The 14,448-nt window shown below is 42.2% G+C and overlaps 1 protein-coding gene across 1 annotated transcript in view; it reads left to right on the top strand.

Annotated features, from left to right (window-relative positions):
* The first annotated feature begins 1,969 nt into the window (after nt 1-1,969).
* Nucleotides 1,970-14,448, top strand: part of LOC147429013 (tubulin gamma chain) — a 29,024-nt gene continuing 16,545 nt past the window's right edge. The window contains exons 1-4 of the mRNA XM_086494894.1: nt 1,970-2,233; nt 3,127-3,327; nt 3,572-3,683; nt 3,756-4,156. Coding sequence (XP_086351020.1) covers nt 2,105-2,233; nt 3,127-3,327; nt 3,572-3,683; nt 3,756-4,156 — 843 coding nt within the window. The 5' untranslated portion in view covers nt 1,970-2,104. The remainder of the gene's footprint in view (nt 2,234-3,126; nt 3,328-3,571; nt 3,684-3,755; nt 4,157-14,448) is intronic.

Genomic DNA, 14,448 nt, shown 5'->3' on the forward strand with positions numbered 1-14,448 from the left:
AATAAATAGCACTGGCCTCCGATTGAGGAGCAATTGAGCGGCGAGGATGGAGCTCTAAGTTGGGTCACGAGTGTGTGTTGATTGACCAACGGCTACATAGTGCTCCGACAAAGCCATCAAGCTTTGCAAGTTGATTGGTGGCTATTGCATATGCCAAGGGTAGCGTGTTGATGGCGAGCGAGGTTGGATGCAGAAGCCAACAATGTGGTTGGGCGAGGGTCCACATGATGTTGGGCATAGCAGCTAGTTGCCAGGGCTTTCCATAAAGTCAAAATAGGCTTTTATATTCCTCCTTGTCATTTCTAGGGTGAGCACCACCAAATGAAACACACACACACACACACACACACACACACACACACACACACACACACACACACACACACAAGTTATCGCACTTACAAAATTACAATGGCTAATAATTGATAGATTTAGCAAATGAGGACTTTAATTGAGCTTGGGGCTCAAAATTAAAGCATAAATAGAGCGCTACTAGCATACCGTTTGTACAATCAAGATTCAAAATGGGCCTTTGAATTTGTAATAGAACCAAGTTAAAAGGCACACAAATTACGTAAAAATAATATAATTAGTGACACTAATGATATGCCAATCACGATGCAGCTATGAACAACCGTTATCTTCTCCTTTTAATCAGTTAGCATGGGTAGTGGCACTGACAATACATATCCCATTACTAAAGGACTTGAAAAAAAGAAAGTTAACGATGTAATTGACACGATGATTAATATGCAATGCAAAGGGGTATTGAATTAACAATTGAATGGCTAAGGGAGAGAGGGCCGTTGCAATCTGGCATAGTGAGGATGCTTAAGATCTAAAATAGATTAGGAAACGCTAATCTAAGCCATGCTCTGATACCAGTTGTAGGTTAAGGTGGGTGGATTAGTGTGCCATCCATGCTAATGGCATGCTTTGGAGAGGTTAGTGCAGAGCTTGAGAGAGAGTCTGTTGCACAATACGATAGAGTGTAATTGCATGATAAAACTTACTTTTATTCAGCATGATGTGCCTCTATATAGTCATACACAAAAGAGACATCCTTTTGACACATGAGCACAAGATGTGGCTGCTTATGCACAAACACAAGTGGCTTTTCTTTACACATGGGTTGTAAGGGGTTCTTCACATGGGCTATTGACACATGACATTTTTTTAGGTGGAAGAGATTGTTCACACAAGAGATGCAACAAAAGCCCGTATCCCAACACGAGAAGCATGCAAATTTTTTTTCTTAGGCTACCTTATGCTTTTGAGAGTCTCTCTCTCTCTTTGCTTTGAGGAGACTCCCGACGACGAGGTATCTTCCATCTCATGTGACAACTTCTTGTCATGTAGAGCCGAGTGGAGCGGTTGACCCTATCACCATTCTCCCATGGATACTTCTTTATCAACAACTCTCTACTGGTAGCTTCTTAATTATATTCATACATTCAAAAGATTCCTCCTTCCCATCCTCATGTTCAAGTGCCAATGTTGAAACTCATCTCTCTCATCCTCTAAAAGATAGCACGTAGGATTCAAACACGCATAGGCATATACAACATCCATTGCACAACTCGCGTAACCAACCCCACATCTAGCTGATGCTGTTGTAATTTGCAAACCATAGCTTTACAAAAAGCAAAACCTGCGCCAACAATAGCCTCGCCACATTGCCCCTTCCCTTCCTCGTTTGTTGTTTCCCGCCTCATTGACGCCTCGCATCATGCCTGCACCTCGCCCGATCGCCCCCTCCCTTCCTCGTTTGCTGTCCCTCGCCTCAATTCTCGATGCCTTGCATCAACAATTTCCCATTTTTGAATTAATCCCAGCTGGTACTCCCTACTAATGGAGAAGGGATTTACCTTCTTCTTGTTTTATTGGATCATAATGCTTTTCTAGTGTTTGAAGGTCACATTATTACACCCAACACACAAATACAAGCACTTTCCTTTCAGCCTTGTCATTGTAACTCCAACACTCAAATACCAGCACTTTACTTTCACTATCAAGCGTCGACTGCAAACGTTGCAAGGGCGGGAAATGCCGATCTACGCTGAGCTAGACGCGCGAGGAGAGTGAGAGTTCCTGTTGCGAGACAATGCCGCGCGAGATTATCACACTGCAGGTGGGACAATGCGGCAATCAAATTGGTATGGAATTTTGGAAGCAGCTTTGCTTGGAGCATGGCATCAGCAAAGAAGGCATGCTTGAAGACTTCGCCACACAGGTTCTTGTTCACTAAGCTCCTCTCTCTCTCTCTCTCACACACACACACACACACACACACACACTTTCGCAATAAGGCCATTAGATCCATTTCTTTTGTGATGGATTATCGTAATAGCTTGGTCTGGGAGCGCATGCGCACACATGCACACGTCCCATTTTACATCCCCACTCAAATTTGATGCTGGATGCACTGTCTGCAATCTTTCAAATGCAGCTGCAAGCTCTGCGCATTACATATCAACTTTGTGAACGTTTCAAAAATCCATGTTTTTGCTTACTGGTATTTCAGATCAGCTTGGTCCCTCTTGCTTCACTCGCATTCAGGCTACCTTATTTGAACCCTATTCGACTAAAGAAACCCACAAATTTCCGCCCATGCTATTGTCATTGGATTCTATTCCAGATTACTGTCGCCGTATTTGTCTTGTTCTCATTTTTGCTACCTAACTTGCATCCTTTTTTAACTGTGAGACATACGCTTAATTGTGCTCCTTCATCGTCTTTCGGATGATAAGTACACGATTGTTTTCGTGATAAGTTCATGCATACACTGGCCAAATCTTTGCACCCATTGCTTGTGCTCTTGTCTGTCCCATGTAAAGTTTCACGATGAGCATTGGCATTCTCAGCCTGATAGATTTTGTCACAGATTGATCATAACCTTTTTCTTATGGCGTATATTGCTACCCATTTTCTTTTGATATATTGAAAACTTGTGTGTATTGCAGAGTTAAATCTGAATACCAGTAATGCTGCATTAGATTTTGTTTTATTAACATGTGGTGTTTTCTTTATCAGTTATAAAGGTATTTAACTAATAAATACCTTTATTAGTTATAAAGGTATCTAACTGCCACATGACACCCCTCTTCGCATCTTGAGTTTTTGTAGGGTGGAGACAGGAAGGATGTTTTCTTTTATCAGGCCGACGATGAGCACTACATTCCTAGAGCCCTGCTATTAGATTTGGAGCCAAGGGTAATCAATGGCATTCAGAACAGCGAGTACAAGAACTTATACAATCATGAAAATGTGTTTGTAGCTGACCATGGAGGTGGTGCTGGAAATAATTGGGCTAGTGGCTACCACCAGGTTTTTGTTTTATTTTAACATTGTAGTTTTACTATATTGATATCAAGTTTACTTCCAATTGGATTTCTGATGGCCATTCCTACCACCAGTTTTTGTTTTATTTTATCATCGAAGTTTTACTATATTGATATCAAATTCACTTCCAATTGGATTTCTGATGGCCATTCCTGGCTGTTATTCCTAGCATGTTTTGCGTGCTAGAGTGTTTTGCTTGGTTAGGAATAATATCTGTGTGGTGCAACAGGGAGAACAAGTTGAAGAGGATATAATGGATATGATAGATAGAGAGGCTGATGGCAGTGACAGTCTTGAAGGATTTGTGCTTTGCCATTCTATTGCTGGAGGGACAGGTTCCGGTAAGACTTGTATTAAGAGTGCGTATGAGTAAGCACTTTGCAGCTGGCAGCTCATTGTTATAACTGTTGTAGGAATGGGATCATACCTGCTGGAAGCTTTAAATGATCGATATAGCAAGAAACTCGTACAAACATACAGTGTATTCCCAAATCAGATGGAGACAAGTGATGTGGTTGTGCAGCCTTACAACTCTCTTTTAACGTTAAAGAGATTAACGTTAAACGCGGATTGTGTAGTTGTGCTTGACAACACTGCACTGAACAGGATCGCTGTGGATCGTCTTCATCTCCCAAATCCAACCTTTGCTCAGACAAACTCTTTAGTTTCTACAGTAATGTCAGCAAGTACGACCACTCTTCGCTATCCAGGATACATGAATAATGATCTCGTTGGTTTGGTTGCATCGCTCATACCAACTCCTCGATGTCACTTTCTAATGACAGGGTATACTCCTCTCACAGTTGAACGCCAGGTTAGTATTTGCTCTATGTATATAAAATGAAGCTCACTCTGATTCTGTTTAAGTAAGGTAAGAAAGTATCTTGAACTTTGATGGTCATGTATGCCTTGGAAAGACTGGAGTGCGCTCGAGAGAGAGGAAGTAAGATCCAATAATGTCTCTTAAAGGCCAGAATATCATGAGACCAACAATATGTACAACTGTTGATGATGACATCACATCAAATAAGATCTGAATAAATAAACCTAGCCTGAAAAAAAGGCAGAAGTATAAGCTCTCGTCTGTCTGGGCTGTAGGCAACCTTAGAACTGAACATAAACTGACAAGTTTTTGCAGTAGTCTGCTCAAATTTAATCTCTCTAAAAGATCTTTTTGGAAAGAGAGACTTCTCAACGGCCTTGGTTTGATGGTGAGCAACTATGGTCCCAATATGCCGAGAGAGAAATGAAATGTTTATTTTGCGCTTGCGAAAGGCCTTAAAGACCTGCGAGACAAAAAATTACAGTATTGTTTTAATATCTAATACAAAAGACTCAGGTAAAAAATGCTAAAAATGTTAACAAATAGGTGAAAAAATAAAGCAAGCTGGTAGCATACCTCCCAGAGTCTAATTTCATACGTAGGCTGTCACAATAGGTACAATTGCATAACTTCTCTCATATGCCATTGCATTATGGGATTAATCTCTTCCTTTTAAAAATCTCGTAGGAGCTGCTATGTCGTTCATTCCGGGTAGAATTTGAGAGGCCAGAAGATATATCTCCTGACATAGAGGAGTGGAGAAGACCCGATGTGGAGAGAATGAACAATAGGTGAGGATGTAGAGGGTATAGAGGAACCAATAATCAATTTAGAGGGGTAGTGGTGGTGACAAGGGGTGGAGATGCTAGAAGAGGGGGTGTACCATCTGAATATGTAGGAATGGTTTAATACCAACATGGGATGAAGAAGCTCCAATAAATTCAAGACCAAATCTAGCCTCGTCCAACCGATTTCAAAGTAGGATCCCAGAACCAAAATCCTTTGGATGGAGAGACATAACCATAGAAAATTATCTCTTTGGATTTAGTTGTTAGAGTTTCATCCTCTAACCGATGGTGGCTGCAATATCTCCCAAGAGAAATTTAGGGAGCGAGGGTTGTTTTGTGGCTGTGCTCTGTCATATTTGAGGTGGATGTACCCTTTTTGGTGGTACGAACCATGTATGTGTGTAGGTTGGCATGAGCCAAGACCCTTGTTCCTAGGTTTTTTCGAGGTCAATTTCTTCGTTTTTGCAGTTTTCGTCGATATGTACAAGTTAGTGGTCTAACTATGTCAGGCCCGTTAGGTCCTTTTTATAATGATTGTGGCATTATTTTTGGGCATCCACTTTTATCTAGGTCGTGGGGTTTTTATGTGAGTCGGGCAGATGAGGGGACTCCCAATAAAGAGACTCCTTATAAAGGGACTCCTTTCCCCCTTGTATATCACTCTAGAGTTGCAGATCGTTAGCTAGCGTTTTAGGCTAGCGTTCTCTCTCTAAGGTTTTTGCATCTTTCTCTCTCTCTCTCTCTCTCTCTCTCTCTCTCTCTCTCTCTGGCGTTTTTGCATATTGTTGCAGGTTTGTGGTTGTGTGAGGCCCATGTGTAAGGTGCAGTGAAAGTGAATGTTGAACTTTGCTCAAGATAAGTGCTCCGAACTATGCTCAAGGTTCCTTGTTCTTAGGGAAGGGAGAGCCTTAGGGAAGGGAGTGCTTTAACGAGAGAGTGCAAGTGATCACAAACAAAGTGAATGAACACTGAATGAAGGTGCTGAGACTGAGAGATAGAAGAAGAGAATACGACACGAGAATGTTGTCAAACCCTCCTCCGAATGCCCCACTCCCTATGGCGAGAGCGCTCTACTATTGATTGCACAAATCTCTACAATGCTTGGACTTGCCGACGACAACGAGATGGGCTGAAATCCGAGAATGCTAAGGGCTGAAATCTGCAAATCTTTATCTGCTGAATTTTGACTCTATGTTGGTGACGATGTCGATGGCGACGATGCGACGACGACGCGTTGAAAACGCAGTTGTTGAAATCTGCGTTTTCCGGGCTGAATTTGTAAACTTCGTGGGATCTAATCGTGCGGCAAGGATCTGATGTGGGAGGGTGAGATATGCGAGATTCGGGAGTTGTTCTGCGATGTCTAAAGGCTGAAAACTGAAAATGCTGAGTCTAGGGCTGATTCCGTCGCGAAGATCTGCAAAAATGCTAGGGCTGATTTGTCTTGATCTGCAAAAACGCTGTTGATCTGCTGGTGCAAATTGCTAACGCTAGGGCTGATCTGTCTTCTGCTGTCGCTAGGCTACTGCAAATGCAAAAACGCTGGCTGATCTGGGTGCAAAACGCTAGACCTTCTTGCAGATGCAAAAACACTAGGCCTGCTGGGGTCCTGCTGAGAAGGTGCTTGTTGAACTGAGTTCCTGCTGCCTCTTCTGCCAGAAAGTGCTAGTGCTAGGTTTCTACTTATACAAACTTAGCAAAATTGCCCTCCCTACTTTCCAACAAAAGTCACTTAAAAATAATAAGTGAAAAATGTCAAAAATAGGAAAAATAGTCTATGCACTGTAAAAATGTGTAAGGTACAACGAAATGAATGTTGAACTTTGCTCAAGATGAGTGTTCTGAACTGTGCTCAAGGTTCCTTTTTTTCTTATGGAAGGGAGAGCCTTCCGTTCTTAATGAGAGAGTGCAATGGACAAACAAAGTGAATGGACACTGTGAGTGAAAGTGCGTGAGATTGAGAGATAGAGAGAGAAGAGAATACGACATCAGAGACGTAAAACCCTCCTCCAAGGGCCCCACTCTCGATGGTGAGAGTGGTCTACTATTGATTGCACAATCTGGTACAATGGCTGATGCAAATCTAATGGCTATGTCGAGGCCGATAGTGGTGGCGACGAGGACGAGGTATCTGCTACTGTGACTTGCTGTGCAACAACGTTGTCTTGCGTGCTTGGAATTTGCTGGATCTGTTGCTCTTTTGTCTGCTGAATTGGCTGATGCAAAAGCTGATATGCTGGATCAAAACGCTGCTTAGGGCTGATTAAGACGTTGAAGTGGTATGGCTGAAAGTCTGCTTCAAGTCTTGACTGAAACTGCTGGCTTATTGAAGCTGAAAACGCTGGTTTAGGGGTTGCAAAAACGCTGTATCAAATGGCTGAATAAAATGCTGTTATGCTGCCTGAAAACGCTAGTTCTAATGGTTGAGAAAAACGTTGGCATTGCTGATGGGGAATCGCTGTGGAAGGTGACTGAAGTTTGCTGATCTTGCTTGTTGAAAACGTTGAGGTCTTATTGTGGAAAATGCCAGAGCTTCAGGTAGTCTTGCTTGAGACAGAGGGTGAGGAACCTGCTGCACTTGTGCCTGTGTTCTCCTTGCCCTTCTTCTGCCAGATAGTGCTAGCCTAGGTTTGCTTATATATTATCTTAGCAAAATTGCTCTACCTAGTTCCCAACAAGTCACTTAATAAATAAGTGAAAAATGTCAAAAATAGGGAAAATAGGTTTAATGCATTGGAAAATTCCCTTGATGGATTCTGATGGGAATGCTTTTAATCATGCTATGTGCAACCGGAGGATATGCATCTACTCTACGTGTTTGGTCATGCACGGTCTGCAAATAGACTCACAAAAGTGCTAGAACGCTTCCTATTCTAGATTGACTTGACGGAACTGAACCCTGGTCATGCTGTAGCTTGTCCACGGACACATAGGGTTGGATGTGTCACGTGACAAAATGCTACTGATGGGTTCTGATTGTAATCTGATGATCATGCTGTGTGCAACCAAAGGATATGCATCTAATCTAAGTGTCTGGACATGCACGGTCTGCGAACAGACTCACAAAAGTGCAAGATCACTTCCTATTCTAGATTGACTTGATTGAACTGAACCTTGGTCATGCTGTAGCTTGTCCACAGACACATAGGGTTGGACGTGTACGTGACACCATGTGGTGGGTTGCCCTAGTTTAGAGGCTGATTTGGTGAAGATCCGCTGCGGTAGATCTGTGATCCTTTGTTTGCCCATGTTTTTGAGGAGGTTTGCTTTGCAGTTTCTGACTTGATCATCATCCGATTCACCTTTACGTAGCACCTTTTCGGAGCCAAGGCGCGCTCTTGAGTTGGATTGGTGATCAATTCAAGTTTGTAGTGCTGATTTTTTGCGACAAAGAGGAGTATATGGCTGGTTGCTATTGTTTTTCACGTTCTTGGGGCTGATTTGGTGTTGTTTGTGGACGATTTGGAGAACTCTCTTTTGCTCAACTTTCCCTAGCCTTTTCACATGCCCATGTTTTCCTCAACCATGGAAGTGGGTGAAGGTTTTGATAGAAATTTGGTCCACGACGAAGTACACGAAGAGGTTGCCAATGATGGAGCAACACTGTCACGTGCACATGGCTCTGTGTGCGATGTGGACATGCTTCATCGACTTCTAGAGCCAATTTTCCACCTATTCCTAGATAGGAGTGTTTAGATTCCTAGGAGTATTAGTATCGGCAATTTTGTGAGCCAGTTCGCAACACCTGCATGTATGAACGAGTCCATTAGATTAGGTTTTTCAATTTTGGAAACTTCTTGCATAAATGGATTGTACAAGACTTTTGACAGATGTTACACTACGGTGGGCATGTGACATGACGTGCATGTAGTTTAAGGTTAGAGGATCCAATGAGCCATTTCTCACGTCAATTGGATTCGTGGATCAACAGATGTGCACGACAGTTTCACCCAAAAACGTAGCCCTGGTCAAACTTATCAATAAATCATTTTAATGATTTATTTTATAAGAGTTTGACAAAGGTTTTGTCCTACCAAAGCCTTAAGGAGTTCTTAATCCCAATTTCTCACCTATAAAGGGAGCAGATTAGCTAGCGATCTCATTAGATGCAGCAAGCACTCAATTCAGCACTAGCGTTTTTGCAGTAGGACAACCATCGTTTTTGCCTCAACAATCTTCATGGCGTTTTTGCTCCACGGCGGCAGATCAACTTAGCGTTTTGCAAAATCTGAGCAGAGCAGTCCAACGTTTTCAGATTTCGGCCCCTTTCCTTGTCGGAACAGGTTGGGATCTGTCCTCACTAGTCTGTTTGTTGCGGTCGGGTATTCTTGCAGCCTTTTTCGGCCATGCCCTCACCGCATTGAGTGCTCCCATTGTTGTCCATTGTCGGCCCTATCAGCCTTTGCATTTTCAGTCCTTCATTCCTCTCACATCTGGAGCGCAAATCAGCTCTAGATCTACTTCTTGGTGGCCATCAACAATCCCACATCGAGAAGGATCCAAAGAAGCATAAAATCAGCCCCGGAGGTGCTTCATCTTGAAGAGTTACCGAGGCGACATTCCCCATTGGAGTCAGTAGAGTTTGCACTTGAGGTATTGCACGTGTGTACATTACATTTACACAATCAAAAGCAAATACCACATCGACAATGGTGTGGGGGGCCTTTGAGAGGTTTGGGTGGATCCCATGGGGTGTCATTCTCCTCTCTCTCTTTCTCTGTCACAAAATGATGACGGGGCATCCCAAAAATGGAAATTGACAAAGAATAAGTTGTCACAAAATGATGACGTGGCATCCCAAAAATGGAAATTGACAAAGAATCTAGGTATATCCTGGATTCATCTAGGTATATATATAACTTATGGTACCCCCTTTGAAGGGGCCCAAAGGGACAAAAGGGCAAAAAGTGCAGAACGCATGTTGACGTGGCAGAGCTGTACGGACGGCCCGCGAATCATGCTCACTGTTGACGTGGCATCATACGGATTTCTGGGATTTGCGTTGGCTGTTGGGCAGTGCTAGCTTTTGGGACTTGAAGCTTTTGGACTGATTGCTTTGGCATCCCTTGTATTGCTTATAAGAGCCCTTGGGGCCTCATTTTGCAAAGCATCAAGACACAGAGTTTGAGAGCAGAGGTCCCTTGAGAGTTGTACTTTGCAATGATCAATGATAAAGAAACACTGAAAGGGGCGTCGGACTTTGGGGCCAATACCTCTGGACACGAAACTACGTTGGGTCGTGTCGACTCTCTCTCTCTCTCTTTCTCTCTCTCTTAAAGTTAAGTGATTTTAAAGTTTCTGTTCATGTGTTGCTATTGATTTCTCGCTTGGAGTGTCCAAGCCTGTGACAGTGGTATTAGAGCTCAGAAAGATTCTTCTTCTACGGAGGATCCGATCCTTTTTGTTGTGCGCACCGTTTTTTTTGAAAGAATCTTTGTGTCCCAATCTTGGACATATTAGCCACTAAAGAACCCCAGATTACACATGGGTTTTCGCGGAGAATTTGAGAAAGATAACAGGGAGGCAAAGAAAAGTTTAAATCCGGCGCGGGTACTGAAGGAAAGAATAAAGATTTGGGGCAAATTTTCGGCAGAGAAATTTGCTAGAGCGGAGTACAAGCGTCAACTGCAGGTTGAGACATGTGTGAAAAGATTGATCAAGTACTCCAGAGACCTAAAGAATTACCCGATTGATGAGATGTTCTCGAGATGGTGCGAGGCCATTGATTCTCCTATCAAGTCAGGAGGAAAGCTGAAAGGACAGACGAGTGTATAAAAGCGAAACCTGTACTCGCAGACAGAGCTCGACAGAACTCTTGAAAAGAAGATGAGACCAAAAGACCACCAGAAGATAGGCTAGAGAGTTATAGAGCAACTGCCGAGTGCGGAAGAAAAGGAAAGACGAAAGTAGGGTTGGTACTTGATTTTGTGGGGACCGTCAACCTGATCAGATGAACGAAAATACCGAGCTTTGCAGAGCATGGGTCAAAGTGCGAGACCAAGAAACCCTTATCTTCTTTGATGGAGAAGCCAAGGTAAACTTCAACCGAATTGGTGGCTCGATTTGGAATTACGCCCAAGGAAATGGAGCCACAGGTCGAGGCTATTCTAGTGGCACTTGGACGGGATGTTGCCATTACACTTGTCATTGGCAAACTATGTTTGCATTGTTAGGGGAATTTCCGGCACGAGGATTTTTACATCATGCCTTTGGAAGTGTGTGACGTCCTCCGAGGAATTCCTTGGTTCCACAAGAACAACGCCTTGGTTGATTATAGGGCAAGGAAAGTCATCTTGAAGAATGAGAAGGGCAAAGAGATTATACTTGATGTAAAATTGAAAGGTGAGTCCGTCCCACTTGATGAAATCCAGTTTTTTTTTGTTTATTCGATCTTCTTGGAAGAAGTGAATGATGATCAAAGGTCAAATATGTCTGACCTCGACAAGGAACGACAAGAATTTCTGCAAGCTCAGGCTGACTGTTTCCCTAAAGGCTTACCAGGAGAGTTACCTCCTGCACGTCTGAAAGATCATACGATTTATTTGATTCCTGGTAGTACACCACCGAACCGGCTACCTTACTGAGTTAGTCAAGTCCAAAATGAAGAAATAATGAACTAGAAGAGATTTCCCATTTCGAGGATCGATGATAAACTCGACAGCCTTCAGGGTTCTACTTGCTTTAGCCAAATTGATATGAAGAGTGGTTATCATCAGATTCAAATTGCTCTTGGAGACGTCTACAAGATAGCTTTCAGGACGCCTTTTTGAGTATGAATGAATATTTGGTGATGCCATTTGGCCTTACAAATACTTCAGCTCCGACTACATTCAACCGCATGATGGATAGGATTTTTAGAGAGTATCGATCATTTGCGGGTACTTTCTTTAACGACATCATCGTCTTCTCCAAGAGTGAGTCAGAGCACTAACACCATCTGTTATAAGTTTTCCAGACAGCGGCAACATAAACTGGTTGTAAGTGTGAAAAAGAGCGATTTTTTCTTGCGAGAGATACACTTTTTGGGAGTTGTATATTTTAGTTTACCCATCAGATCGTGGATGAAATGCAGATTTTTTGTTTAACTTAGTGCCAAAGTTTTCAAACAAATCACGCAAAAAAGAGATGTGAGCTTTGTATAACGATCTGACATAATTGATTTGGGTAGACCATACAATGGATACCAATGCTTATGAACAATCGTACATCTTGTGCAATAACATTGGTCTTGCAAGGGATGAACATGCAAAATTTGCTAAATCTATCAACGGTAATCAAACATTGTGTGTTCCGTGCAGATTAGAAAGGAGATAAATTAGTTACAAAATCCATTCTTACGTCCTTAAACGGTTCGTTAGGGATAGGCAACGACATGAATAGCCCTTGTTGCTTACTATGAGGGACTTAAACTTTTTGACATAAAACACATTCAATAACATAGTTGTACACATTCTTACGCATCTTTGGCCAATAGAAATATCGTTTAACTTTTTCTAGTGTAGCATTGATACCTCTGTGACTACTCGTCAATGCATCATGTGCGTCATGCAAAATTGGTGTTCTGCAAGAAGATAACACACACAAATGGTTCCTAAAGAAAAGACAACCATCATGAAGGACATAATTGCACGGACTTGGTGCATTAAGTGCTTGTAACCAACGCTATTCAAATTTTGAATCCACGTAATTATCTTTTAGAGCACTAAAACCAACACCTTTAATAGAGAAAAAAGAATGCGTTTCTAACGAGAGAACTTGGCCTTTGCTACTCAATGCATCCGCAACATGTCAGCTTTGCGAGGTACATACTCAATCATACCACCAAATTGCTCAAAAATTGAGACCATCATGCTTGTCTATGACTCCAATGTGCACTAGGCATAGATTGCTAAGGGCTTGGTGATATGTGCGAACGACAAACTCACGCTCATAAATGAAATGCTTCCAATGTGTTAATGCATGAATGATAGAGAGAAGTTTCTTATCATAGACAAAATAATTTTTCTCAGCATTATTTAGTTTACTAGAGAGAAATGTCACTAGATGATTATTTTGCTGTAACACTGCGTCTATGACAATGTTGCTAGCATCAATCCAAATCTCAAAAGGCTCCTCTGAGAGGCAAGGACGAGGCATGGTGTCTGTGTGATGGTATCATGTCTCATCCTTGCCTTTTGGGAGGAGCCTTTGTTCGCATAGACACCATGCCTCGTCCTTGCCTCTTGGGAGGAGTCTTTTGAGGTCTGGACTGATGCTAACAACTTACCTTAAGCGCAGTGCTGCAACAAAATAATCATCTAGTGGTTGTGATGGCACCATGCCTCGTCCTTGCCTCTTGGGAGGAGCCTTTTGAGGTTTAAACTGATGCTAGCAACATTGCTATAGACACAGTGCTACAATAAAATAATCATCCAATGGCATTTCTCTCTCGTAAATTAATTAGTGTTGAGAAAATTATTTTGTCTATGATAAGAAACTTCTCTCTATCATTCATTCATTAACACATTGGAAGTATTTACTTTATAAGCGTGAGTTTGTTGTTCGCACATATCATCAAGCCCTTAGCAATCTATGTCTAATGCACGTTGGAGTCATAGACAAGCACGATGGTCTTAATTTTTGAGCAATTTGGTGGTATGATTGAGTATGTACCTCGCAAAACTGACCCTGTTGCGGATGCATTGAGTAGCAAAGGCCAGTTCTCTCGTTAGAAACACATTCTTTTCTCTCTATTGAAGGTGTTGGTTTTGGTGCTCTAAAAGATAATTACCTGGATTCAAAATTTGAATAGCATTGATTACAAGCATACGGTGGGACATGACTCTTCCGTTACCTTACAATGGCCTAGTGACACAAAATCTGCCATGCATCATCATACAATCATCTCTGAGGAGGTAGTGCTCATTATGTTGCCCCTCTTGTAATTGTTCAAAGATCGTTGCAAAATCTTCATCAGCAACATACTGTTCCTTCACGTCATCCAATTCATGATGATAAGGAATTGACACAGTGGAAATTTGTGGCTTCCTTGATAACGCATCAGCCACAACATTCTTTTTGCCTTCCACATGAATAATCTGGAAGTGGAACATAGAAAGAATGTTTGCCCATCGCATATGCTTTTTGGATAACTTTGACTGTGTCAAGAAGTATCGCAAGGTGTGATGGTCTGTCTGGACAACAAAATCAACACCTAAGAGGTAGTGCTTCCAACTAAAAAGCGCATGAATCACGGCCAAGAGCTCTTTCTCATAGACTTGCATAGTCTTCTTTGGCCCTTGCAAAATTCGGCTTTCATAAGCTACTACCCGTCCAACTTGCATTAGCATTGCTCTGATGCTACTACCATACGTGTCACACTGGACCACAAATGACTTCCTGAGATCTGGCAAAACAATTATTGGATTTGAAGTCAACTTTTCTTTTAAGAGACTAAAAGCTGAAATCTCTTTTTGGGTCCATCTGAAAGTGACCTCTTTCTTTTGCAAAGCGTAA

This window comes from Adiantum capillus-veneris, chromosome 22 (genome assembly GCF_014529385.1).
Source record: "Adiantum capillus-veneris isolate H3 chromosome 22, ASM1452938v2, whole genome shotgun sequence".
Taxonomy (NCBI): domain Eukaryota; kingdom Viridiplantae; phylum Streptophyta; class Polypodiopsida; order Polypodiales; family Pteridaceae; genus Adiantum; species Adiantum capillus-veneris.